Source organism: Condylostylus longicornis, unplaced genomic scaffold (genome assembly GCF_029603195.1).
Source record: "Condylostylus longicornis isolate FDR11 unplaced genomic scaffold, ASM2960319v2 ptg000022l, whole genome shotgun sequence".
NCBI lineage: Eukaryota > Metazoa > Arthropoda > Insecta > Diptera > Dolichopodidae > Condylostylus > Condylostylus longicornis.
Window position 1 is genome coordinate 2,688,270 of NW_026577991.1, and position 20,345 is coordinate 2,708,614.

At 22.2% G+C, this 20,345-nt stretch overlaps 1 protein-coding gene across 2 annotated transcripts; it reads left to right on the forward strand.

Moving 5' to 3' along the window:
* Nucleotides 1–7,279: 7,279 nt before the first annotated feature.
* Nucleotides 7,280–13,884, forward strand: LOC129606755 (transcription factor mef2A). 2 transcript variants are annotated; one of them, XM_055517273.1, is made up of 8 exons: nucleotides 7,280–7,416; nucleotides 8,844–9,449; nucleotides 9,523–10,426; nucleotides 10,487–12,396; nucleotides 12,466–12,564; nucleotides 12,637–12,804; nucleotides 12,892–13,120; nucleotides 13,268–13,884. In XM_055517273.1, exons 2-8 carry the CDS (start codon nucleotides 9,048–9,050, stop codon nucleotides 13,594–13,596), a joined length of 4,041 nt encoding a protein of 1,346 aa, XP_055373248.1. In that variant the 5' UTR covers nucleotides 7,280–7,416; nucleotides 8,844–9,047; the 3' UTR covers nucleotides 13,597–13,884. The 2 variants fall into 2 exon arrangements, with proteins under 2 accessions (XP_055373248.1, XP_055373247.1); XM_055517272.1 differs by lacking the exon at nucleotides 7,280–7,416 and adding an exon at nucleotides 7,886–7,973.
* The last annotated feature ends 6,461 nt before the right edge of the window (nucleotides 13,885–20,345 follow it).

Genomic DNA, 20,345 nt, shown 5'->3' on the forward strand with positions numbered 1-20,345 from the left:
AAATATTTAAATTTCTATTTTATTGTAATTTAGGTCTAGTATTTTAAAATTTTTGTTTTTCAAATAGTGAAATGCATGTTGTTAATGAAAATATTAAGATATATTACATTCTTAAGGTTACATAATATTCGTAAAAGTACCGTTATAATCGAGCGAAAAGCAAAAAAATTGCGGAAGTTTTTATTTATCGTACATTGATTTGCAACGGTGTAACTTTTGATTTGTTGTAATCACCTTCACCTTCACTTTTTTTCTTATTATTGTTTAAGAAACAAGATTCTGTTGTTTATTTTTTTTAACAGCTAAAATTGTAAATAAATTTTATTACCGGTATACATCATATAGGTTTATACAATATTTACAACCTCAAATTAGGTGAATAACCTTTAATATAATATTATTCAGAAAAACCGAAAAAATTATTGTAAACGAACATTATAACACTTAAATATATTATGTATATGCGGTATAAATAACATGCATATAGCATAATATATATGATTTTTTTTTTTATAGATGCATTTTTTTACTTCCGGAACCATACAAAAATTCTTGAACTTAATTAAAAATTTTTATAAAATTTAAAGAAAAGAATTTTGATTCATGGTTAAAATAATGTTATATACGATTATCGTATATTCGATTATATAACATTATTAAGTATTATTATTGTGAAATAAAGCAAGAAAAAATATAAAAAATTATTAATTGACTATAATTTTTAAATGATAAATAACTTGTAAGCTTTAAGTCTTAAGATTTAAGATGGTCATTTAAAAATTTTGAAATATAGCCTATGTTTAAATTTTAATCTACAATTAAGAATTTAAAAAAGAAGGCAGAAAAATGCAAATTTGTATTTTATTTTAATTTGAATTTAAAAATCAATTGTATTGCGCCATTTAATTTTTAATTCACAATATTCTATTTAAATATAATTGGCTGGGAACATTCCAAAACAATAATTTTAAGCCAATTTTACGTAAACGTCGACCGGAATATCCCCAATAGCAAATTCGATATTATTTTGATGAAATTGATACCGGTTATTCAATATAACAATAAAAAATGATTTTATATATGTGTACACTCACTAAAAAATATATATATCAAATATAAAGCATACCCAAAGAAAATAATTTTCCTGTGTCGGAGAAAACAAACAGCAAAAAAATTCGCAAAAAATTTTTGCACTAAAGACTTTGGTTTTTATGGATGTTTTCAAACTAATTACTTTAATTATGAATTATGAATAATTAAAAAATAATGTAGGTTAATAAATATATATTAAAATCCATCGTGTTACTTAGAACAAAACACATTATCGTATATATTTCAATTATTCATAAATATGAATATAATTTACGATATCTTTAAATTAATCACATTTCCTATTATGAATAATTGTTTTCTTATTCTTTTATCATAATTACAGTATTGCATATGAATTTCTTTTTTGAATTTATTATTATAGAAAAGCTTTCTTTTATTGTGATAAGAAAATTCAAGTAATAACAATTATGATCGTTTTATATTAAGCTTCACAAGTTTTCTTATATTATTAATTATATAAGGAAATTTGCAAAAATTTTTCTGGCATCTCAAAGAATTCTCAATTCAAAATTATACAACAAACTAATTTTCATATATGTGTATACGACATACGGTATAACAATTAACCAATATTTAATAATTTGGCAAAAAGAAATTATGATAACATTTATATACGTTCACATATTCATATATAAATAAATTCGATATCCACAAGTTCTTGACTTATACCGTATGGCATATTTGATAATAACTAATTTGCAGAGCACGATTTTTTTCAAATCAATAGAATTGTTAATATCTTTAAAAAGAAAACAAAATATTCTTGAATTTTTCTTTATTTTTAATTAGTTATATATAGCATGTTAACTAGAATTATAATTACATGAAGAAAACATCTAAAATATTGTCTAATAAATTTAATTTAATTTTAATTTGAATTCTCTCTCTCTGTCAGTCTTTCTCTCTCTTTTGCTGTTGTTTATCTTAACTGAAATTTCAGGCTCTAAAATTGTTAACCGAATCTACGTATTAAATTTAGAATACAATTAATTATAAGCTCAATTTTTAATTCACGCGATCATTAAATGAAAATAATTTTTATCATAAATGTCAATTATTATTTTTGTTTTTTTTTTTTTTGCAATATCATTTATCAAAAGTTGCTGCACATGCATTTTACATGTGCCTATGCTACCATTAGTTTGTTGTACCTACACATTTTTAATTATTGTGAATAATTCACATTCTAATTCTCAAAACATGTGACACTTTTATTATAATAAAATTTTGTTTATATATTTCAAGATTTTCATTAATATTAAAAATTTATTAATTTAAGAATATTATACTCTTAACTAGATTATAACAATATAAGTGTTATATACCTTATTGAAAATGTTTATTCAATATTATTTTTTTAATACTTTTTAAACCTGACTTTGTTAAAGATCAAAGAACAACTAAAAACTGAGAATTAAACATAACTTTGATTTGGTTTTTATATTTTAAGTTTTTCTTATTTTTTTTTTAAATTCTCTTTTAGCTTAATTATACAATATATTATTCCAATGTGATTTAAAATATATGTATATAAGAAAGAAATAAAACTATTCAAATGACTAAAAAATATTGGTAAAATGTGTTATACATGTATATGTATATCGAAATTTTAGAGGTTAAATTTGTACAAATCACACTGAAAATGGAAAAATTTTTGTATATTTTCTTTTCTTTTAGAAAAAAAATTTTTTTAGCATTAAAGATTTTGTATTGTACGAGTATAGACAACGCGAATTATAAACCATTATTTTTATAGTAACTGGTTTTATAAAAATAAAAATATATTCCTATACATTCATAATAAAAAAGTAGTTATATTCTTCATCTCTATTTTAATTACAAAAACAAGAAGTTGCAAAAAAAAATCTCAGAAACGAGAATATTTTTTATATACATAGGCACTGAGTAACTAACTATACAATATTATACAATTAGTACTACAACAGTTGTAGTAGTAAAAGTAGCAAAATTTCTTTTAACAATTCTGAAATATTTCAAATTATTTACGGTAAAATTTCTCAATGAGACATGCCTAAGTAAATATTTTAAGGAACCAAATAGAGAAGAGCATTTTGATTCTCTTAAATCAAGTCAATCAAATATATAAGTATAGTTGTAAAATTTTAGTTTGAATCTTAACACTGGTATAACCACATAGCAAACAAAATTTAACGGTATTGAACAAAAACACAAAATTACAACATTTCATCACACATGAAATCAAAAAAAATGTTATTAAATTCGCAAAAATATAATCAAAATAGACAAACAGTTGAACAAACAGAAGTCATATACCTACTTAATAAAACGTCCCATTTTATCTATTACGATAATAAATTATAAAACTGTTATAATATTAATAATAATAAAATTTTCGAATGCCAAAAATATTTTTGAACCAAGGATAATCAAAGCAAACAGAAGTTCACAATTAGGTACAAAACAGAACTTAACAAAAAGTGTCATTTTATCGTTTACGATAATAAATTAAAACTGTTATAATATTTATTCTTGTTCGGAAATCTATTTTTATTACAAAAAAAGTTTGATTAACCCTGTATGTTGTGTTTGGTATAAGAAGTTTATCTATATTAAATAATTTTGCATTATTTTGCAAATAATTTTTTTTTATTTAATGTTCTTTATAACCATAATAAAATGCATTACGAAAAAAAAAACTTGCATATTTTAATACACCTATAGAAACACGTTTCTTGCATATATTAATTATATACCTATGCCTTATAAATAACTACTTTAATGGTATATCTAGTTATATGGGTATTAAACTGTGTTGTATACATTCCAAGCAATTATTTTTACATCAAAATGTAAAATCTTAATTGAAAGTATTATTAAAAAAAACTCAGGCTGTTTTTTACTTTAAGTTTAAGTTATTAGAAAATTTCTTAATATAAATTATAAGTTTGAATTATAATTATTGATATGTCCAAATCAATAACTAACTACTTAGGCAATGAAATTACAATTATATACCATTATTAAATTAGATTAATTTTATATATGAGATCTTATTAGCGTATACATTGCACAAATTCCATATAGTCCATTTAGATTTTCTATTAATATTAATTAAATCCAATGCGAATTATAAACATAAATTTTATTTAATGAAATCAATAATAATATTCATTTATAAGCTCATATTAAAAATATGTTCTTTAAAAATATCCTATATATGTATATATATATCTTATATCTAATAATATAACAAAGAAATTCCATTTACTCGGCGCCAATTTACATATTTTATTGTTATACAATTAGCATTAGAATTTACCATTTTATTCAATATGCCTAATTTTACATATTGTGCGAGTAAAATTTTCCAATATTTTAACCTTATCATTATTTATTGGATTTACAAGGAAATTCTGTTAAGTCATCAAATATAAAATATATAATCATTGATGATGGTTAACGATATCTTTGTAAAATTAAAATTTTCAAAATTATTAAGCAAAAAAAAAAAAATTTGTTTAAGGAGTAAAAAATCATTGCTTTGCTCATAGTTAGTGCATGTACTTTATTTTTCTTTTTGTTAAGTAAAGAATTTAAGAAAACCCACCCAATTAATATGACAATGCAAAAAATTTTTTTTTTATTTTTTCTTTAATTTTCTATTAGCCCTAAAGTTAAATCCGGAAAAATAATTTTTCTAATCATTTCCTGATTGTTTTTCTTTATCTTACATCGTATATACTTACTATACTCATATAATAATATGTAAATATGTCGGTATCTTATTAAAAAAAAAAAAATTTTTCTTAAAAAATTAGTTTTACGATATGACCTTATATGACATAATATTTGTATATATATCCATCTATTAGTATTGTACTTGAATTATATTTAAAAATTTTGTATATGTCATTTTTATAAAATATAGGTTTTCATCCCTTCCCTTACAATTCTATGAAATTTTACTCAATTTTCCATATCATTAAATTTCAATAGATTATTTATTTTGTAAAAAAAAAACAAAACTAATTATTTATGTAAATATACGAGTATTTAAAATGTGTATACACACTAGCCTGTGTTGCAACCATAAAAAATCTTAATGTTTTTAAGACAGCCATGTAATTTTGCAATTGATAATTTAATAATTGAAGGCTTAAATATTATATGAAGAAAAGAAAAGTATATAAAAACTTCAAATCATAATATCAAATTCATCATAAATTCTATGACAATTCATCATAAATCAGGAATTTAAGAAAAATTCACATAATATGATCGCAAATATTTTTTTTCGATATTACTATTAATTGGTAAGATTTTGATAATACTTTGAAAATTTTTTGTATTTAAATGTAAGTACAATTATATAAAAAGATTATCATTCTTTCCACATGAGCGTATAATATAATTGTGTTTATAAAACATATAATATCGTAAAATTTTATGGAATGATTTGCGCGGGAAATTTATTGTTGTATAGTTACGCTGTCAAAAAGAGCTTTCCACATGTGAGAAAATGAGGAAAATCACAGGGAAATTTTTTGGTATTTTTATTTTTAAAACAGAAATTATAATTATATTTTAAAATACTATATTAATATAACTTAAATATAGGCACGTGACAGAATTTTTAGCATTTTTTAGCATGAACTATATACATATATATAATAAAAATACAGTCTTGTTATAATGTCCCGATTAATAGCAATATAAGATTATATACGAGAATTTAAATTGTATAAGGGCTTACAAATGTTTATATATATACCACATTATACACTCATGTAATATGTATAAATATATATGTATATAATCACATACCGTTACTAAAAACTACAATATTTTTACATTATAAGTACAACAATAATAATTTTTTTAATCGACGACAATCGTTATGCAATTTTTTATGAAAAATCAATGATGAAATTGTTTTTTTTTTTTTTAGATTTTCTATACATAAAAATTACCTTTTCAATTTATTTTAAATAGTTTAGAATAAATTTATTTCCTTAATTTTAAAAATTAAAAAATTTAACATAAATTTAATTTTTTTTTTAATATTTTAATAAATAATTTTTTTTATTAAAATCAAATTAAACATTAATAACTAAAAATAAGTAAACAACTAATTATTTATCGTAGAAGAGAAAAACTTTTACTAAAATGAGAAAATAGAACAAAATAAATTTTTCTATTTTATTAATTCTCTAAATGCAATATTGCAATTAAAGAGTTTTCTCTTTAAAATATAGTTTTACGATAAAAAAAATTGTTACGGTAATCAATACGATATAAAAGTTTATGAAAAAATCAAATCAAATTTTGTATTTTATTAACGAATTTTTTCTTTATTTCAAAAGAGTTACCATACATAATGAAAAAAACTAGTTTTGATTACTTTACTGTTCCTCAACATAAAATTATATAAATTATATTAAAGACTTTTTGGAAGGGCTCGAAAACACAATTAAAGATATTTTTTATTAATTCATAATATTGATATTGTTTGAATATTAATAAATTTATTTGTTCACCTTTTAATTAATTCCATTGACAAATAATTAAAACATTTCAATATGTGATATTTTCACAATATATCAGCATTTTTGTAGAATAATTTAAAATACTTTCTATGCTGCTCGTAAAAGACTAGAAAAAGATCTAACTCTAGTAAATATTTTAATTTACATTTTTGATTTTTTAAAAAAATGTTTCGTTTTCTGAAATCAGAACATATTCATATTAGTCAAAAAAAAAAGAATCACTTGGGGATAAGTTCGGATTGGTCAGCAAATACACTTATTTTTTACGTCAGAGGTCCAGAGCTAAAAATTAGGTTTATCTACAACAATTACATTTACATTGCACTCTGTGTGCTTACAAAAAAGTATTCGAAATTCACAGAACTCAACAAAATTGTTAAATGACAAATTAAAATCTATTGTGTTCGTTTTTAAAATTAGACCTCTTAGAATACAAAATCAGATCTGACATTTTAACTTCCCGATGTTTACCGATTTAAAATAAATTTTCGATTTAGTTTGGTTATACTGTACGATAATATGACACTAAAAATAATGTATGAATAGAAATCAATATTTGACAGTTGTCAATGTCATAAATTAACCCAATAAACTGAATTGACAGCGGAATTTATATAGATCGGAATTAAAGGTTTTCTGTAAAAATGTGAGTTTAATTTTTAGTGATGGTGACGAGATGAAATTTAAAGAAAAATTAAATTCAAAGTAAATAATCAAATGATATAATTATAAAAAATATGATATTAAAGGTTTAACGGGCTTATAGATTTAATTGGTAAGTTTATTTTAATAAAAATTAACTATTAATTGGAAGTAAACCTATTGACCCATACATGTGTAATAGAAAAAAAAAATTTTATAAATTCCAAATTTTACAGATTTTTTATATTTTCGTAAATTATTTAGTTTTTTTTGAAAATATATTTTAAGAATAAATCTCGATTTGTATGATTCAAAAATAAATTTTTTGTTTAAATTAAAAAAAAAGAAAAATTTTATAAGACTTAAATTCATACATACAATATCTATATAGGTATGTATGTTTGTACGAACATCAAAGTATGTAAGAAAATTAAGTTTCATTCATTTTCACACATTACACGAGAAAGCAGAGTAAACTCAAGTAGAATGCGATTGGTTCATTGGGAAAATCACATTAATTTCTAAGTTGTGTCAAATAAAATTATGCCGGTTTTCAAAAAATTTTTATTTTTATTGTGATCTCTTTAAAATTCAGTATACGTCGATATCTATAAAGAATTATTTTTATAAATTATGTTAATATTTTTGAAAACAACTTCAAAATTAAAGTTGCTGAAGCATAAAATTTTGGTAAAAGAAGAGTTCCAGTTTTTTTTTTCTTTATTGCGATTTACTAAATTTTTGACGTGTCGACGTTGGCACATTTTTAGATATTTTTTTTCGTAACTACACTAAATGTAATGAACGAGCATTTAAAGAAATTTTTTTTATGTTTAAGAAAAGAATACGCATCAACTTTTCCTATATATTATAAAAAAAAATCGAATAAAAATTTAAATTTCATATTCAAATTATATTAAAAAGTTTTGATTTAGTAGGTGCAAGTAGTGCGTTGTATTTTTATACACATATTAAAGAATTAAATTTTGAAGGAAGGGAAACTTTAGATATTTTCAAAACTGGCTTATATATATGAATAAATACATAAATAAGTATACCACTAACAATTTTCTTATAATTATATGATAATATATAGAATTAAAATTGTTTATTATTATTTCAAATTGAATATGTATGAAATTTTATAATTTTTAAAATTATAATTGTACAAAATATGAGTAATTTTTACAAAATATACTTAAGGATATAGTGTATAAGCCATTGATTAACTATACATGAGTAGGTACGTAGACTTGTGGCTTAGTTATGTATGAGATAAGGTATTATTTTGCTTATTTGTTTCTATACAAAAAAAAAAATCAAAATTATCTTCTTCGCATTCATTTTAACAAAAAAAATATATTTTATAAATTTTTATATAAGTGCATTTGTGTAGTACCTACATATGTTTTTATTAGTATAGAGCTATTCCTACGCACAATTTTTTCAAATTGAAAAATCGCAAATATTTTCTTATTTTCTTAATTATAAACAAAATAATATATGTACATGTGTATTTACAAAAAAAAAAAATAATTTTATTTGATATTTTATTTTTAGCAAATCCATATGTCGACCGTCCGTCGAACTAAAGCAAGGAAAAATATTAAATCCTGCAAATCAAAAACTATTAAATTTTAATTACTATCCAATCAATAAAAAATAATTGATATTTGAAAAGAGAAAAATTTGATTGACTTTTTTAAATTCTATTTTTAAACTGGGTCATCAACATTTATTTCTCTTTCAAATCATAACTCACACATGGCACAACATAATTCATCACAATCTTTGCATCAATCGCAAAGTCAGCAACAGCAACCGGCACAGCAACAACAACAACAGCAGCAACAGCAACAAAATGGTTTGACACAGGCACCGCCTCAAGTTGTTGCTGCTTCGCAACAAAATAATAATTTAGCAGCAAATTACCCTCATCATTATCAAATACCTGGAGGTGTTTATGTGCCAAGCGCAACTCCTCATGGAGGTGCCATCTATTCTGTTATGCCAACTGCATTACCAGGTAATGTGTTTGTTAATAATGTTACCGCAAATGTTAATTTACATGGTGCTTGGGCAACACATCCAGCTTATATTCCAGCCGGTCAAACATTTATACCAGCATCGAACGATATTCAACAAAATGTTGCTTCAATAGAGCCAGTAAGAATAATTAAAAAAAAATCCTTTTAATATAATTGAAGAAGATTCTAGTAAATTAATTTTATCCTTTTAGGCCTTGCAACCTATAGTAAGTCAACAAAACAATAATACTATAGCTAGAAACGGAAACCGCAGAAATCGCAATAATTCTAATCCTAGAAACAACAGTGTTAATCGCCGCAATGATTACAATCAAAGACCACATCTCAACAGTCCAGTCCCTCAGGATATTGCTAATGCAAATGGAATCGACCCTAGTAATCAAACTTTAAATCAGAGTTATCATCATCCTTATGGGTATCCTCAATTTGCTTGCCATCAGCCCCAATTTTTCAATCATGTACCGCCTCAACAAGTTTCTCATAGTCAAGCGCAACAAGCCACTGGAGCTCCACTGTATTTAACATCCATGTATGCACCGGGACCGCATTTTTTTAACTACCCTGTTATAATAAGTCCAGCGGCTCCAGCACATATGTTATCCCAAAGTGCACCCCAGTCCCAAGAATATCAATTAGGCGAAGAAAGAAATCCAGAAGGTGTCGTGGATCAGCATGGTCAACCAATTCATATTAATGTTGCTAGTGGAAACATGATACAACCACAATTATGGAATCCACATGAAATTCCTATAGAATATCAAGAAGAATATCATGTTATTGGAAATATTCCTAACAATGAAGGAAATGAGGATATTAATCATAATCCAGCGGTGTCTATTACAGACTCAGATACTCCGAGCATGATCAGTCCCAGTAGTTATTCGATACACTATGATCCAAATTTACAACTAATAGAAGCTCAACAGCATATGAGTTCTCTGCAAATATATGATCAACATGCACCTGTAAATGAGGATGAAATCCATCAACAACAGCAAATAATACAAGATCAACAAAATGAACAAAATTATCCAAGAATGCATGAACAAGTGGTAATGATTTCCCAAGAAGTTAGTGTGTATGAACAAGAACCAGGTAATTTTTGCCATATCATTTAAAAAGTTAATCTTATGGTATTAACTTTAATTATTTTAGTATGCGATCAAGCTGATATAATTCAAGGATTAAATTCTCCCTTGCAACAGCATATTGAACAGCAAAATGTTTATCATCAACAATATCAACAACATAATCTAGAACAAGGAGAGGAATACCCTCAACAACAACCTCAGTATAGAAATGCTTCTTCAGAAGACCGAGAATACAAAGATCGTGATGAAAATCATGACTTCAATCAGAATGTGCCAAATATACAAAATGAAAATGGAATGCACCAAGATAACGTGTTATGTGCTCAAGACATAGGCTTAAATACAAATAGTAATGAAAATATATCTGTTGCTACAAATTGTGAGGGACAACTTTCGGTGACAATGAGTGAAATGATATCTGAAGAAAATATACAACAATTTGAACCTGCAAAAGAATTCCATAAGTCTCTGGAAGCACTGAAAGTTGAGGAAAAAGTTATCAAAGCTACATCAACTAACGTTCAGATACAACCGCAACAACCTCAAACTCAAATCACAACTCAAGCAGTTCTTTTACCATATCAGCCTTTTCTTCCAAATCAGTCAGCTCCACAATCAACGGAAATTCAAACAAATCAAATTTTATTACCCCAAGTAAAAGCTGCTCCATTTATTCCTCCTCAAATAACGAAGAAAACAACGGCATCAGTCGCTGTAACTGCTACTCCAACACAACAACATATAACGACGCATGTGGGATTATCTAACAATCATATAACAACGATAAAACCTGAGTTTGATGCGAATATTTCTCCACCAACATCAGTTAATTTACAATCTAAAATAAATATTTCAAGTACGCAAAATGGTGTTCAACCTCATCGCGATCGAAGAACTCAATCAGGTGCACAAGTTGAACAAAAATCCATTGCTAGTACTGCAGTTCCACATCAAATTCAAGAAAATAATTATTTGCAATCAAACAATATTATTCAAGTTGAAGTGAAAAAAAGTGAGTTACCAATTATTGATCAAAACATAAAAAAAACAGAAAAAAAAGAAGAAGTGGCAGCTTCAAATATGGTTGTGTCAAATAAAGAAATAGACACAAAGTCACCAAATTCGACTGTACAACAGCCACAATCTGGTCCAAAGTCGTGGGCTAGTTTGTTTAACAATACTGTTCCTATTGCAAACAATCATTCTTTAGTTAACACGACATCTAATAATAATAGTGCCAGCAAGAAACCGGTCGCTAAAGTGTTACCTTTTGAAGGTACTGCAAACGTAAAAACTAGTATTAATCCAGGTGTTTTATCATATTCAGCGGCATCGGCTCAAGGTGCTTCTTCATCCAACAATAAACCCTCGGTATCAACACCTTTGGTATCATCGTCTCCAAACATTATAAATAGCCAAACAAACGGGGTAAAATCTGGTAAATCATTTTCAAATCAACAAAATATATCTGGCGATAATTCAGATGAATGGACAATAAAATATGCTGATTTCTTAAAAAAATATAAAACTGATTTTTCACCAGTTAGTTTAAAACCACGTGGATTAAAAAATCCAAATAATTATTGCTTCATAAACGCTGTTTTACAAGCATTAATTGGTTGTTCTCCACTCTATAATCTATTGAAATCAGCTCCGAAACAATCAGCCGCGTTGCATTTAGACAAATCGAAAATACCCACGATAAATGCTATGTCACAACTTATTTCCGAATTCAATACTTTACCATTTGGCGTTAGACTGATAAATCGTCGTGATAGAACTCAGAAACAAAATCAAAAGCAAATAAATAGTGATGAGCTAGTTGGCGAACTCCAGACTGATTCAGCTTTTGAGGCATCGCCCATATATAAATTATGGAATTCAAGTAGGCCAGATATTGACGAAGGAAGACAAGGTGATGCTGAGGAATTTTTAAGCTATGTTTTAAATAAGTTAAATGATGAAATGTTAGAGGTATGATATATTTTATATAAATTTTTAAAATTGTAATTGTGTCAATGATTGCTCCTTTTTATATTTAAGATAATTAAATTGATGGCAAAACCTGTTGCTCAAGTTCCTGTTCAACAAAATGGAAACGCATTTGGTGAAACTGATGAAGGAGGGGATGATGACTGGCAAGTAAGTATTTAATCATCGATCAGTTAAAAAGAAACCATTACTTATTTATATTCTAAAAAATTCTTCCAATAGATGATATACAATAACAAAAATAAAGGAAGTGTAACACGACAAACAGATTTTGGTAAAACTCCAATAAGTGATATATTTCGTGGTGAGTTAAGATCACGTTTACAACGTGAAGGAGAACATTCAACTGATGTTATTCAACCATTCTTTACCTTGCAACTTAACATAGAAGTAAGAATATAACAATAGAATTAAATAAAAATTTGTAAAAAAAAAATTTAATTAAAAATTGTAAATGTTTTAAATCAATTTCTTCAGAAAGCCGTATCTGTTAGAGAGGCATTAGAAATTTTAGTTGGTCGTGATCAGCTTGAAGGTGTTACATGTAGTAAAACAAATCAAGAAGTTGTAGCATGGCAGCAAATGAATTTGGAAAAATTACCTCTAATATTAATTGTACATTTGAAATTTTTCGATTATAAGTCTGACGGTTGCACAAAAATAGTCAAGCAATTTGAATTTCCTTTAGAATTGAAAATTGATACAAGTACGTTTAAAAAATTATCATCAAATTTCTTTATAATTATATTAATTTAAATAATAAAAATTTATTAGTTTAAATGATAATTTCTTTATAGTTTTATGCTATTTTACATTTTTTTGTAAATCTTTCACTTTTTTTTTCTATTACTAGAAATATTGGCTTCAAAGAAATATTCAGCAAAACAAAAATTGTATCGTTTATTTGCTGTTGTCTATCATGATGGAAAGGAAGCTATCAAAGGTCATTATATTAGTGATGTTTATCATAGTGGTTATTCAAATTGGTTACGCTATGATGATGCAAATGTTAAACCAATCGGTGAAAATAGTGTCTTACGTCCACGTGGTCTTCGTGTACCATATTTGTTATTTTATAGAAGATGTGATACAATACCAGCAACTTCTACAACATCAACACCTCAGCAACAGCATCAGCAACCACAACAGCAACATCAACATGGATCAACACATTCAAAATAAAAATTAAAATCAAAATTAAAAGAACATACATATTAAAAAAAAAATAACATAAAATATCTGTATAATTTAAAGTATTTTTTTTTATATGGATATATGCAATTAATTATATATATATACGTATAAAATATAAATATTATATAGTTTTTAAGAAAAATTTATTAACGTTATATATTCATAATAACATAAAATAATACAAATTAAGTTAATAATACAAAAACAAAAATTGAAAAAGAAATTATAGAAAGAAATTATATATAATATCGTTTTCAAATATTATATAAATGAATAAATTTAATATGGCATGTTATTTTATGAAAAATATTTTTATTCATTTTATTCTCTCTATAAAATTATATTGATAACTTTTTGTAATATTGTTTTAATACCATTATACATTTTTTTTATTTTTGTTTTATCTTTCATTTCTTCCGGGGGACATGTGTACTAAATTATTAAGTATTAGTTCTAATTGTGAATTAGTTATATAGAAAAAAATTACAATATTAAAAAAAATTACTTAAAATGTTAACAAGCAATTTTATTGCAAATTGTTCGTAAAAAAAATTTACAATTTTAATTTTGTTAACTAGGATAAAAGTTTTACCATTCACAAAAAAAAAAAGCAGTCGCTAGAACTTTCCCATAATTTTTGAACATAAAAAAACATTTAATTTTGTATTTAATTAAAATTTATTATGTCTATTGTACGATTTCTTTTTAATATGATAATTTTAAACATATATTTTTAAAATTAACATAACAAAGGAAAACACAAAAAAAAATATTTTTTCAAAAAAGAAAACAAAATAAGTAGTTTTTTTTATATAAAAAAAAAATAATTAATATAGAAATATTTAAATGTCATAAGAATTATATATATAAATTATTTTCAGATTTACTTTAATTTACAATAAAAAAATTTGTATATTTTTCTAAATTCAAAATAAAATAAAATACATTTTATATAAATTAAGCGCATATTGATTTTATATTAAAAAAAATATGATAAAAATATCTCTAGTCGAATATAAGGCTTAAAAAGTAATAGTTGAAAAATCAATAAACTCAAATTAATATCACGAAATATTTATAAATAGTGTGAATCAAAAATGTTTATAATTTGTTTGAAATTTTAATTGTAATATTAATTTTTTTTTTGTTAATTTGAATTAATATTAACTGTTGAAATAATGATCATTGAGTTACAAAAACATTATATAAACTCAATATTATTCATAATAAATAATATCTTGTCTGAGTAAAAGAAATGATAAAGTTCGAAAAATCCTTTAAATTTGCTTTAATAAAGTTGTAAAATATATACTATTTTTCAACAAATATTAGCTATATACTGTTCTTTCTTTCAGTTTCTTTTGATTTTTCTAAGCAACAACGTAGTTTGATTTGTATTATGGTTTTTCTAAAATAAAAAAAAAGATTTTAACATTTGAAAGTAATTTAAATAAAGCTTTTTTAAAAAAAATTTCTACATACGTGAAGCAAACTTATAAAAAAGGATAAGGCCAAAATTAAATGGATACGTAATACTTATCTAGCTATAACTAATATATTATTTCTATTTGTAGAAAACGTATATCAAATCTATTATCAAGAAATTATAACAATGCATAAATACCATTTTAATATTTTAAAAGATATATCACTATTCTAATTAATTACAATGCTGTATTTTGATTACATTTTTAAGGAGATAAGAAACTTTTTAAATTTGAATTCATCAGTATTATATGTACATGCAACTACTTTGTTATTTAGAAAAATTATTTATATTACACATGAATTTATGGATTAAAAACTTCAAAACATGTTTTGGTAAAGAAACAACACTCGATATTATTATTAAAAAACTAAAAAATTATTTTTTGTATTCAAAATTATTTATACTTGTTTTGTTTTTGTGTTTTAAATTTTCATCAAAAACAAAAATAAATGTTATATAATAAGAACAATAAAACTTTCTACATGTATTTTTTTATAAAATTTTTTATTTACAATTTATATAAAATGTTGTTTAAATAATATTTAGAGATTATAGTATAATCAGCAAATTGGCTCAGAACAATTCAGTTATAAAGTAAACTTAATCATCAATGTAGAAAACAAAATTAAATTAAATTTCTAAATAATGAATTTATAGTTTTGTAAAAAATGCAAATTCATGAAATAAAAATTTAAGATAAATTATGCAAGTTATAAAAAAAAAAAATTTCTGAAAAAACTGTCATTCTTCCTCTTAAATAATTTTTTAGAACAAATATGTATGCTTTCTTCAATTTTAATTGTAATAAATTTTAGATAGAAAGTTAAAGAAAAAAAAAGTTGAAACGTAGTAATTGAAAATGTGATAAAAAATTCGTTGAAAACCGTTTTACAATTAATTAAAATCTTCAAATATCCTTGCAAAATTGTAATCCAATATTTTAATCATTTAAAATTTTAATTTTTGATTATATGTTGTTCATAAAGTTGTTTTCGTATTTTTAATAATTAGTTTTGCTTTCATAACATTATTAACTATATAGCATTACAATATAAAATCAAAATAATCTAAATGTATTCTATATTATGAATTTAGAAATATCAATTTATGAACCTAATTTTTAAGGCCAGACGATGAATAACTAATGAATGTATTCAAATTTTGATATAATATTAATAGTCAAGTTTTTGATCAAATTCCTATTAGCACAACAAGAAAGAAAATACAAATTTAAACTGAATATTTTTTGAAAGAATTCAAAAATTTTAATTAGAATTAAAACATTTTCTTTTATAACGATCTAGGTAATCTAAAAAATAAAATTATTTTTACTTTTCAGTTATTTTGATCAAACAATATTTATTAAAAAAAAAGATTTAATTTTGATTTTAAGTAAAATTTTTGTTTTATAATTTTTTAATTTTATTAATTTATATTGTTTTATTTTCCACTTATATATTTTAAATTTAATATAACGTATTTTTGTTGCATGCAAACTGAAATATTTTTAAGAAAATTAAATTTTAATACATACAAGCGTATAATACAAAATATATCATTATTATATTATAATTAATAGGTATATGAAAAAAAAGGATCAAAATATATATTCTGAGCTATTGCATGATTTTTATTTGATAAAAAAAAACATAAAAATGGAATTAATAACAAATAATTAATAAATTATTATAAAAATAATTTATAAAGTTAACGTGTGCCAACTTTAAAATATTCTTGCGAAGACATTATAAATAACTAATCTACAAAGAAAAATAACAAATATAGAAAAAAAAAACAAAAAAAATTAGAATATAATTATAATAAAATCTTTTTAAATTAAGAAAAATACTATATTACTTATTATATACAAAAAAAAAAAAAAACAAAAAAAAAAAGAATTATTGTAATATTGAAAAAATAAATAATATGTAATTACTAATAATAATGATAATATATAAATTGTTAATGCCTTATAAAAACCAATAAAATAATTTAATTAAATTAAACAAAAACATAATTATAAAATAAGCCCATTTTAATAAAATATAATGAAAATAAAATGTAAAAACCTAATAAACATAAATGTAAGTTATTAACTATATTATATAAATAAATATAAAAATAAATTCCAGTTCTTAATAGTAACTAAAAAATTGCAAAAAATATTAAGCAAAAAAAAAAAAAAACTAACAAAAACAAAAATCAATTATCTAAAATAATCTTAAAATGTATGTATGTATTTGTATATTTTCTATAAAAATTTTAAGCATAATAATTATTACAAATAGAAGAAATGATTAATTTTTATGAATATTTTATGTATGTCATTAAATATATTGTGAACACTACGTAAATTCAATTAATTATCAATAAGTATATTGCAAAAGATTTTATTTTTTATTACAAATTGGTTACTAATATTTTCATAAATGACTGCAATTTATTGAAATTTCACACTGTAATAATGCATTATTTTAAAAAATTCGATATTCGCTAGTGTTTTTGCTATAATTTTTCTTCGAATATTAAAGTCGGTTTTTTAATAATACCGCGTTAACCAAAAATTTTGAAAAATATCTTATGTATATCCATTGAAATTATATAAAATTCATGATAAATGAACTTTTAATAAGTAAAATCATTTTTTTTTTTTTTCATTTATTGTCATTGATATAAAAAATTAATGTGAAACTTTCAAAATAAAACTTTAAGAACTCTATTTTCGAAATTCCAAATGTTAGTATAGGCTTTTTATATCAGCTTAATTGTGTTAAAATTGTTTTAATGAAACAAATATGTATGAGTAAATAAATAAGTCAATCCAATGTTTAACGTTCAATTTATTTTTATTTATTACTATTTATTTGGTTCCTTTTTATTTTTTTTTGTCAATGTAGATGCAAACAATTAATTGAATTTACATAGTGTATGTAATAATTATAAAATATATTATTATATTATATAAAAATCTATAATAATTTGCAAAATTAAATTATTGGATTATCAAATACAAATATTATTTTTCAAAAAAGAAAAAAAAATGCTAATTTTCAAATTACAATATTATTGTGAAAGAAATTTATCACTTGTTAATCCAGTAATATCGATATTTTATTTATTTTTATTGCTGTAAACAAATTGATGTTTAAGTTGAAATTGTTATTCAGAAATATTATTTCTTAAAAAAAAAAATATTTTGGTTTTTAAAATTAACAAAAATTATTTAAAGAATAATATAAAAAGCTAAAAAATAATCATATCGATAAAAAATAAAATTTCCTGGAAATGTATTTTTTCGAAATTACATTTTAATTTTAGATTATTTTTGAAGATAAAAATTTTATTTCAATTAAAAATTGAATAATATTATACATTAGATGGAGAGGTTGAATGAATTAATTAAAAAAAAAATTAAAACAATTATGAATGTGCTGAATATTAGATTTTTTCGTTATTACTATTTTATTGAATTTTAATTTCAAGCATTTTAATAACAAATAATTTTTAACGCGTTCAAAGAATTTAAAAAAAAATATTTATTAAATTTTAATTAATATACGTGAATTGTTTAAAAATATCTTATAATTTCCTTCTTTAAGTTTTTTTTTTTTTTGTTTCTTTGCTTTGCATTAGAAATATTTTCACATTAATGTATTTCTATTGAAATAGAAAAAACAATATTTAAAACACAGAATTTATTATTAAAATATTTTTTTTTACTTATTTCATAAAATTTTATAATTAATGTGATTTCAATGAATATGAATATCATTGCAGAAAATAACTTTGGTCACGCTAAAAAAGTTTTGGCAATTTTGAATATGAACGTACCAAAATTTTGTTTTGATAAATTGAACTCAGATGAGGATAAGAAATATTACAAGAAATGAAAACTAAAGTCCTCAGTGTATTTCAAATATTTTTAATTATACTAAAATTTTGATTATTTTTGATTTCTAATTGGAAAATACTTTAATGAAAAGCGCAGAAACAAAAACAATAAAATAAAAATATATTTTATATAATATTTTAACAATATTGCAAAACAAAAAAAAAAACAAAATAGATTTTATAAACTAAAAAATATATATTTAATGCACATCGAATCCATTTATTAAATATTTAATAATTCGATCTTATAATATTATAATCTATAATATTGCTATATAGAAAAATATAAAACAAAAAAAAAAAATAATTAGATTCTAATTTATTATATTATTAATTCGGGCCAATTATACATTATCAGAATTGAAATAACTTATTAGGAAAATAAAAACAACAAAAAAAATAAATAAATAAATTTACCATTTATATTATGTAAAATAATTAAAATGAACTTATTATAAAAAAATATCTATGTATATTTATAAATATTGTATATATATATATATATATATATATATGTATACGTATACATAATATATTATTTAACATTATTTTTTAATTACTCAAAATTTACAAGTTAGTTATTAAAAAACACAAAATACAAAAAAAAAAATATATATATATAAATAGTATGTAGAAAAAATAAATTCCTAAGAAATAAAAAAAAAATAATTCTCATAAAATTATTTATAAAAAAAAAAAAAAAAGAAAAAAAAAACAGGGCCTATTCTATAAAAAAAAATTTTTATTATAATTTTTAATATTTGTTGAAGATTTAAAGTTTTTTTTTTCTCTAGAATTAATATAACATGTATTAATAAAATAAAAACTTATGTTAAAAAATATTTGTAGTAATAAAATTAAATAATTATTCATAATATTTTTTTTTTTTTTTTTATTTACATATAATAATTTTTTACTGATGTAAAAATTTCTAACAATTTTCAAAAATTTTATTAAAAAAACCATAAAAAATTAGAAGAATTCGCATTTCGAAAAGCAACTCATTTAATAATTTAAATTATATTAAATTTAATTCGAAACTAATTTTAATCGAAAAAAAAATAATAATAATTTGTTAGAAATTTTTATAAAAATTGTAATATTTTTTTTTATTTTAAATTAAGTAAAACAATAATTATTGCTAAGAAATATTAAATTTATTTAGAAAATCTGCAGTCGGTCAATAAATAAATAATTGTTTTTTTTTTTGGTGAGCTTAATAACGTACTTTTTAATTGTGTTAAATTAGACAGCTTTTATTTATTAACCGACTGTGGTGCTTACAATAGGTTTTAAATGTTTTGTTTTTTTTTAGAATTTAGGAAATTAAATATTGAGCAGTAAAACTTATTTGCAT

Excerpts from the sequence above, each read along its gene's own strand:
- LOC129606755 (XM_055517273.1), top strand. The coding sequence starts at position 9,048 with ATGGCACAACATAATTCATCACAATCTTTGCATCAATCGCAAAGTCAG. Across the intron at positions 12,565-12,636 it reads GAGGGGATGATGACTGGCAA|ATGATATACAATAACAAAAA; the intron begins GTAAGTATTTAA and ends TTCTTCCAATAG. Across the intron at positions 12,805-12,891 it reads CCTTGCAACTTAACATAGAA|AAAGCCGTATCTGTTAGAGA; the intron begins GTAAGAATATAA and ends CAATTTCTTCAG.